This window comes from Cryptomeria japonica, chromosome 3 (assembly GCF_030272615.1).
Source record: "Cryptomeria japonica chromosome 3, Sugi_1.0, whole genome shotgun sequence".
Lineage (NCBI taxonomy): Eukaryota > Viridiplantae > Streptophyta > Pinopsida > Cupressales > Cupressaceae > Cryptomeria > Cryptomeria japonica.
Window position 1 is genome coordinate 744,340,603 of NC_081407.1, and position 9,738 is coordinate 744,350,340.

General features: G+C 34.8%; 1 protein-coding gene across 1 annotated transcript; it reads right to left on the reverse strand.

Annotated features, from left to right (window-relative positions):
• Positions 1–287: 287 nt before the first annotated feature.
• LOC131042316 (uncharacterized) lies at positions 288–9,047 on the reverse strand. The gene is made up of 5 exons (XM_057975667.1): positions 8,763–9,047; positions 8,348–8,465; positions 1,138–1,241; positions 825–956; positions 288–626 (listed from the first exon to the last, which is right to left on the reverse strand). The coding sequence occupies exons 1-5, from the start codon at positions 8,763–8,765 to the stop codon at positions 600–602; spliced, it is 384 nt and encodes a 127-aa protein (XP_057831650.1). The 5' UTR covers positions 8,766–9,047; the 3' UTR covers positions 288–599.
• Between the last annotated feature and the right edge of the window lie 691 nt (positions 9,048–9,738).

Here is a 9,738-nt window from a genome sequence, read left to right on the forward strand (position 1 = left end):
CCTCAAATGGAAATAATAACAGGACATGTAGACGTTTCCTAGGAATATAATCACACCATTATTAACATTTAAAAGCATAAATTAGGTTAAGGCTTGACTACAAAACTTACTTCATGGTGTACAGATCCAGTCAAAGAGTTTTCTTAAATTCAAATTAGCAACACCCTTATTTCCAAGCTACTAGAATAGACAAGCAAACGTCTAAACATTATGGCTCTTTAAGAAACAGATTTCCAATGAATAAAATTAGGAGCAACTTTCAATAACCAGCTAGTAAAAAGATCCAATAATCCATAACCATCGTATTCTTTAAGATTTATTAGCAAGATTTATTAGCAAGCATATGTAGCGAGCAAAATAAAGTTACTGCAACTGTGCAATAATATTACAAAATTCCAGTTACAATCAAAAATTGTTACTACAAATCTCCTCGATCATAGTAAAACCTCCACGGCCACGACTAACATTCTCAATGGGCAAGTCACATTGGCATCAGACAATCCTTGCCCTTCGGACCATGTCATCAGTGCTAACTAGATGGGCAAATAGAATTGAAGCAAGCGAACTACTATTGATCTTGTTGAGAATATAAAACTGCATTAAATAAGAAGCTTCTCGATGGCATCCTACATAAGGAGGGAAATTTGTTAGAACAACGAAACTAAAACTTCCACAAAAAACACCATCGACAGTAAAAGTTTGAAAAAATGATATTATTGGCTGTCAATGTTTTCTCAAAATTTTCCACCGTAATATTTATATGTTATAACATCATTGGGGCACCTTAATCATTCAGATTTACTATCTAAAAAATTCAGACTTACCTTAAGCTGTTGAATTTGTGATTTTAGTTGACTTCCCTCATTAGTTGTCACAGAACAAGCAATGACAGGACGAGTGACACCGCATGCCCGACCTAATGCCTGTTTTGATGGTACAAACACATATGGCACGTTCTGCAAGATACACAGAACACATAGCAAGCAGAAAATACTTCCAGTCAAAAACCAGTTTCCAACTGAGTGAAGTTCAAAATGACCAAAATTTCAGATGGCTATCTCCATAACCAACTATAGAATTCAAATAACTAAACCATAAAATATACTAAAATAATTCTTATCTTAACAGTTAAAACACCTTATCCTCAGCCAACAATGGCAAATGGAGAAGGATCTCAAGAGGCTCAGTATCAGCTGCCATAACAACGAACTCCGCAATTCCTCTGTTCAGAGTCTTGGTAGCTGAAGTATGAAAGAAAACAATTTAGAAGCATGGAAAAAAAAACCCTAATCTGCTTAGTTGTGTTAGGGACACAACACTCCTAAAATAAACTTCAGTAAAATTTCATTCAAAAATATTCAAATTACACAAAAATATTCACATATAAGTAGAGTTTGAAAGAGCTTTTAAAAAACCAATTTTAGAAGGTTTTGAAAATGGGCCTTCAATGTAGTTTTACTAGGCTAATTTTTAAAGCATCAGTGGGGCCCATATTTGACTCGTAGTTGTTAATCTTGAATAACTTTATCAATTGCTGAAAACTTTTTAAATTTACTTGTATTAAAACCTACCCAGAATTTGTTTGAATGTATTAATCCGTCTTTCCTACCTATGTAAGCTTCTAGGACCATAGTTCAATCCCTGAAAACATGACAGCCTATAAATCCTCAACATAAGCATTTAACAATGTTCATTATTTTTATTCAGGTCATCAAGCTTTTTCACTTATTCCATGTATGCATTTCTTGAGCCTTCATTGGATTTATTCACATTATCTGTCTAGAATAAATCCTTGATAACCTTTCCTTATGCTGTCAGGTCTTTCAAGCAATTCAAAGTAATTCCTCCTATTTAATAGGATTGTTACCTAAAATGCTAAGAGATGAGAGCAAACAAATTGTTTCAATACTTCATGACAGTTTTTCTTCTTCAATGGCTTCATTTTCTTCTAGGGTATGTACTTCTACATGACACAACCATGCAATTGAATCTAACAATAGCTAATTTGTACTTGATTTAGATATAATCTTTTAAGTCCATACTAGATTTCGCCTTCGCATTTTCAATTGTAATACCTAGAAATGTCAACTCTCGGTGCCATGGCAAGGCCAACGATCACTATTAATCAGTCTAAAAATGGCACAAAAAGATGCTACTGCTAGATAATATTGATGGCAACCTTGACATTGGTTTTTCATGTTAGACTGGGAAGACATGGATATGTCCCTTTAGAAAGCTTCCACTGAATTATTTGATAAGGAGATATAGTGGAAATGAAAGATTCCTGCTCCGGTGGTCAGAGGAAGATCTATAAAACAGGGAGCAAAAAACAAACTCTAATGAGAAGTTTGAGAATAGAAACAACTTTTGGGGCTTTGGCAAAGACACTGCCATATTCAGATATTCTTAAGACACAGTTCTCAAAACCATTGGGAGCCATGGCCATTTGCAAACAACCCCATTCTGTAAAGGAATTTTCTGACATCTCCTCTTTGAAATTAATCCAAGTTAAAACCTATCACCCATCATGCATTTCCCCATGGGCCTTGGGAATTTGTAATGTCCCTTCTCCAAAATTAAGCCAAGTTAAAATCAATCGCCTATCATGCATTTCCCAATGAGATGGGAATTTTGCACAAGGTAAATAGGATTATAATATTAAATTAAGAGGGTCTTAACGTCACAAAAGGGACCACTTAAGTGATATTATAAAATGAAATCATAATACATAGCGCCTCGAGTAAAGTTGAGATATAAAATAAGGTCTCTAATAATTAAAATTTAATTTAAACAATTCCTCTCAAATATCAATCAAGGATCATGAAGGAAATTTGAGGAACTATGCCTTTTAGAAGGAAACTCTATTTAAGAAAGGCCAAGCAAGGAGAATAAGGCATATTTGATCAACCATTCTATTTTCTGATTTCTACTCCCTGTTGGAGTATTGGACTTTGGTTCAATTAACCGGAAGACGAAAACACTCGAGCTTTAGAACTCGAGGACAAAAAACCACAGTTCCTTGGAGTGATTTAACACAAAAATCACCATGAAATAACCATTGTGCAGATTCGATTAATTTTCAGTTATTAATTAAAGAAATATCCTTTCAAATCTACAATTCACAATTGGCTCTCAGCAATCCATATTCTTTGTCACGGTTGAAGAGGTTCACATTGTTTGAGATTATTTGATATTGGAGATAGCTGTTATAGCACCAATTTTAAATTGGTCTGCTATCAAAGGGGCAACATATTTACAGCAGCATAAATCAGTGGCTGAGTCAAGCGAATAATTGCAAATATTATGCAGCAGATTTTAAAGAAAAGTGACAGATATTTTCCGTGGCAAAAATTGTACTTACAGCTATAATGTGACAGACACGCAATGATTTTGGGGGTATTTAGTGCCAATTAACAGTCCAAACAATTCTGATGCATTGAAGACACCTCCTTGAGCAGCTTATTAAAATATTATTTCAAATCACATTACTCTGTATGACAAGCAATTCAAAAACAATAATTCTATAGATTATGCCAATTAAGGTTTTTTCTGAGACTACATGATTCTGGAAAGCCCTTAAGGACTTATGCAGACTCGTTGGAGAATTGATAATTATATAGCAAATTATAGTATTCATTCATTTTGGAGTTCACCCTTAAAATTGTTGAGTCAATTAAAATTGGTCAGATAAATTGATAATCAATAAACATTCCATTCAGGATATTACAAATATAAAGCCAAAACATAAGCATAAAATTTATGAGGAAAATTGAGGACGCTTCAGTGGAAAACTGAAAAAAAATGTTCCAAAGAGGATTTCCCCACCATGACTGATAAAAATAAAGGGGAAAGGGTTAAAAAAAGTGCATTGTTTATTGAAGAAGTAGATGCAAGCATCAAATGTCCTCTGTAGAAAACGATAAAAAAATGCGCACACTTCTTATAGTTTTTTATTTAAATATCTTTATTCAAAATGAAACCAATAAAAAAATCCACTCAGAGGAAACTGAATCAGTCGCTTGTGGCAAACTATGAAAACCAAAACTTAAGGAATTTATAAAAATGGATTCGTTGTGTACCACACTATTAACAAGAAATTAAACAAACTATTTCCTATAGTCTATACTTATTTATTTGCAGTTTAACTAGTCTATGTTTTGTCTCTTATTTATTTGCAGTTTAACTAGAATATTGTAATGTCCCGTTCTAACATTTGTCTTAAAGAGTTGCATAATTAATTATAACTACAAATTTAACTTCAAAATTGCAGCCTAATTAATTATAAGTACATAAATTGCAGCTTAATATAGAAAGACCCACACAATCTTAAATTATTGGATGAGGGTGGTTGTATTTTTCAAAGGAATGGTGGCACGTTCCCTATCACGATTCAGGGCAGGCTGAGGGAGGGTTAAAGCCCCCACCACGAAGCCCAAACTAAGGCCTTTGAAACCACACAAACCTTAATGACACACACCATTTCACAATTTTATCAATTAAAAGGCAAAATTATATACAAAGCATTTTTTTACTTATAAAAAGAGTTTCTAAAAAATAAATTTTTCCCTCTTTTTTGGTCAGCCCTTGGGTTTGCCTGGGTTCGACCTACATTTCCCTCCAAACACCATGGGTTCCCTGTGGGACACTTTTCTGTTTTTCTGTTTGGTCAGCCTTGGAATTGTCTGGGTTCGGCCTTGGTTCACCCAAGTTGTCATGCCCCTGATATGACATCCCATTATCAGCGAATCTAAATATAAAATTGTCTTGCAAAGTAAAACTTCACAATTTCTTAAGATTGAACAATGTGCTTTGATCGCCTATATCATGTAGTCAGGTTTGTTAATTATTAAATGGCATCAGCCTTAAAGGATTGGTCCTTCCTCTTCTATGGTGTGGCGATCCTCTTCACAAACTATTGATTAGATAATTAAGACTAAAAACGGTCAGATGTGATCAAACAAGGCATCTCTTAGCAAAAGTGGAATATGAAAAGAAAAACAGTCAAATAAGGAGGTGTATCTTCACAACCAACACAACCAGGGGAAAGAGCATGACTCTCCAACGTAGGAGAGGTATAAGAGATCATCCCAATGTCCAAGAGGAGGCGTCAATAATATAAGATCATATATTAATAATAAACTAAGGCATATAACAGTTCGATCATATAACTGTGATTCTGGTATGAATTTCTCATGATAGACGTAGCATAATGAATCTTATTTATGACTGCTCACTGCTGATTAATGTGCATACAGTTTAGAAATATGATATTTGTTTATGATATCTAGAGAGAGAGAGAGAGAATGCATGCCATAATGTAGGATTCTTTATATGTTTTACTCAAATGTCATAATCAGCCATGATAGGGATTTTAAGGGCTTACAAGGAGTGGAAACAGCGTTGGGATCCTCTTCTAAGTATGCCACCTCATGGTGGTGACCATCGTCCCTTGAGGCCAAGGGGGTACAAGGAATACTGCCCTTGGGCTTAAAAGAGAAGGACTTCCAGGACAACCTATTGTAAATGCACCCCAACCCTCTATCATGGTGGATCACTATGCTAAGGAATCCAATCATAGGAAGTGGAAAAGAATATCATGATGAAGGGGAATGGTTATAGGACACCTCACTAGGCACACCACCTCATATGAATGTAAAGGGCCACATGTCGCCAAGAGGGATGGTATATCCACTCTTGTGCCTAGGGTAGAGGATCTGGGGCACCCTATCAAGTCATCTTATTCTAGCTTCCCTATGGTTGAATTTCTCCAAATAGATTAAAGATATCTTATGATTAAATTAATGTCTCCAACATAGTAGGAAAGATCTATGCTCTTGATGTTCCTAATTAAGACAATCTATTTTATGAATTATGTTGCAAATGGTTTCTACTCTGTTTGCAGGGTCTCAATCAGGTAAATAATATAATTAACCCTATTCCATTTCTTGTTTTACTTGGAAATTGCGATTTAGGGCAGAAACTAGTTCATTCACAAAAAGGGAACATTACACAAGTTCCCTCTCAAGCATCCCGGGTTCCTTGTAGGGTTACCGGGAGAGACCCTAGGCAAAGCCTAGTGGAGAACCAGCCAAGGCCTGGACCAAAAATGTACTCGGGGGCTTTTAGAGGAACCTGGTAACTGAGCAAATAATGTTTCCTTCCAACATGAATATATGCTCCCTACAATAAATGCAAAATACTTGATATTATATGGTCCTAGCTTGCTGGAATGTGCTTGAGAACAAGAACATGCACTTCCAAGGTCTCAAGTATAAAATAACTAATGCTCAATGAACTTAAGGAAGTTGATGCAGCCCTTGTATTAAATAAGAAATTCCGAGATGCAATGAGGCAAAAGGGGGATTATGGAGGCTTAGATCCAAGGGTTGCAAGATCCACAAGCAAAAAGGAATGAACCCTCACCTTGTAAAACAATCACTTTTGGAGAACAGAAAGCCTCTCTATTGATGAGGCATTTTCCAAGAGGATCAACAAAAGTTATTATAAAGACATGAATAACCTTCAAATGTACTGGATTTTATTAAAAAATCTGCAAAAAATAGTTTAGGGCCTGTGTCAGAATATTCAGAACAGTTGTACATCCTCTATATAATCAGATCAGTTGCCATAAGTGCACCCAGATATGTTAAATATTCTTCAACAGCTGGCAGCACATCCAGAACAGCTATAATCCTAAACCAACCCACATCCAGAACAGTTATAATCCTAAACCAATCACTGATAATTTGGTAAATTGAACCCTACTTATGTTTAGGCAGGACTCAGTCGAAGTAGCTTTGAGGAGTTGTAATCAGAGTTATGAGCAAATTACATTCAGATTGAGGATCAGGAGAGAGTATTTAAGTAGAGAATGTGTCAAATAAGCTTGTTGGCTCAAAGATACGTTACCATAATAACATTAACAAATTGTACATCCATGAGAATGCAAACACATCCTGTTATTAAGGAGAACACACGATTTGATGGACCCGAAAGACGGGACAGGGCAATTTAAAAGACTGAAAAGGTATCCATCCGTAAAAAGTTCAAAAGGATTTATTTAGGTCACTGCCAAGCACCACACCAATTTGGTGTATGATATGCCCCCATTAAGCAAGCACTACACAAGATATTTTTTTCTATTTGCCTTTATGTTTTTATAACAAAATGTACAACCCTCCCCCTTCAGATTTGATCTTGTGACTTTCATTATGGAGTACAGTACAGATACCTTCACCAACAGGCCAACTCATGCTGTCTTGATCTCGGCAAAAAAAGTATAATCAGATTCATTACTACATGTGCACTTTGTTCCACTTGCTAGGAAGGCATCTACATTCTTTTAAATGTTCCATCGAAACATATAATTGGACTTTAATGATGACTTCCCTAAAGCCAGATATCAGAAGGAATTATAATTTATTGGGGATGGATTTTCAAAAATTTGTAAGATAAATTCATAATTCCATTCAAGAAGCAAATTGATGCTCGAGTAGGTCGTACAATGGTTTTTCCAATATCATTATCAGTGATACGAATGGCAGGTTTATGAATGTCTTTTGCAAATTTCATGTAAGATGATTGAGATATATCTTTGTAGGTGTACCTCTTTCCTTCCAAAAAATAATGAAAAAACAATAGCAATAAAAAGGACCATTAATCATTTCTGAAAATCATAGTCATAAGCATCCAAAAAAATAAGATGAAAACTGTTCTTACATGCATTCCTTCAATAGGGTATGAGTATTAAAAATTTCAGATTAACTGTGGTTAGTCACTCTGGATCCCAATGGGAAATTAAAAAACATACTCATTTTCCTGGCTAGCGAGAAAGCTTTGAATGACAATTCGGGCTGTAAATTTGATCATTGTTTATAAATACAATGAAACAACTTTTGAACTTTGAACTTTGAAATTTGATCATTGTTTATAAATCCAAATAAATACAATGATTTCAATCTAATATTGCCTCCATGTAGTACATGAAACAACTTTTGAACTTTGAAGAAAAAAAATGAATACATTCATTGCCGGAAACGTGTGGCATGCAATTTCCTAAGACTTCGTGGCAATACAAATTCCTTTTTTTATTTCTCAGCAGTAATTCCTTAAAAAGCATGAAGTCTAAGAGAAAAGGAGACCACAGCTGAACCTACCAAAAGCGTTTCCTATTAACGCCAGAAAACAGAATAACAATACATGTTATTCTATTTACTCGGGATTCTCATTAATACCGAAAAAAAACAATAAGAAAAGATACTATTCTAGATATTCATAGTTCCTGTCAGCGCCAGAAAACAAAATCGTAAAACATAGTACCCTATTTATTGAACCGAGTGGTGCTTACCTTCATTAGCGCCCTTTTTAAGCTGCTTATAGTTGCAAGCCTGTTGCACCAAGTCCAAAATAGTTATAGTAAGCTGATTATCAGCCAAAGGATATGCTTTTGGGTTCACGGCTTCAGCCTGCACATAATTAAACCAAACTCAGTCACATTATACAAAACCCTGTAATACCTAACTAAATGAGCAGCCCACCATATCAACTATATTTAAAAATAAACCTTAAACCAAGAAAAATCTGGTATTTAATACATTCTCGAGTGGAGTATGAAACTTTCTACGGAACATAAGCAAACAGACGGAATGGAAGTTAAAACCATAAAAACGAAAAAGGATCATATTGACTTATACACAGCGAACAAAAGAAAAATCAAAAAGAAATAACAAAAAAAAAGAAAAGGAAAAAACTAGTAAATTCACCATTTGGAAAATGGATTTGCACAGTCTAACTGCTAAAATAACTATGGCTGAATTTGTTCTCTCAGTCTTGCTGAAGCTCTCAACACTACGCAAAACCGTTACAATACAGATTGATCATTTGCCCTTAAACCCTAATCTTGTCTCTATAAAAATGAGACTTATGTTGGACCGAGTTCGCTTGTCATCGCTTTTTTAGACGGAAATATCCTTTTCCTAGGCTAAATCTATGCTAACCTGATAAGATTCACTTGCACCTGTAAACCCTAATCTTTGTTTGAAATAGGATAGGCATTTTGTTAGGCATTTTGTTCTCATATTTATAATTTGTATAAATTAAAGACTAAAAATATTATTAATTTATAAAACAAAATTAACAATGTAAGAGATTTTTTTTTGAAATGTTTTTTGTTGTAGATTTTGTAACGAAAGATAGTAGGGAAAACAGTTTGAGCAATGGCACTTGGAAAATTGATGGGGCCTATATCTATGTTTAGAGATGGGAACCAAATTTCAAACCATAGGCCATGGAGCCATCAAATGGTCCATTGTGGATCCAAATTTATAACCTTCCACTAGAATATTGGCCAGGGGACCACCTTTACAAAATTGGAGATAGTTCTGGAAAAAGCCGAGAAGTTGATCTTGGGGATGGTGAATCGGCTTTCTTTGCAACTAATTGCTATCGATTAAATCCCCTCCAAGACTATGATGATTTCCTCTAAGGGAGAGTGATTACAAGAATTGGAAATTGTGTAAGGGACATAACCCAAAACTATATCACAATATCAAATAATTAACTCAATTTCATGTAAATATGGGTATGAAATGAAATATCAACAATGTGTGTCTGTGAGAGAGAGAGAATGACATATTACATCTCACATGTAAAAATGTCTAATCCAATATATAAAGTACATGAAATATGATATATAAGAAAGTGACTTGGGCTCTCATGTCAATCTAGCCATTACAATAT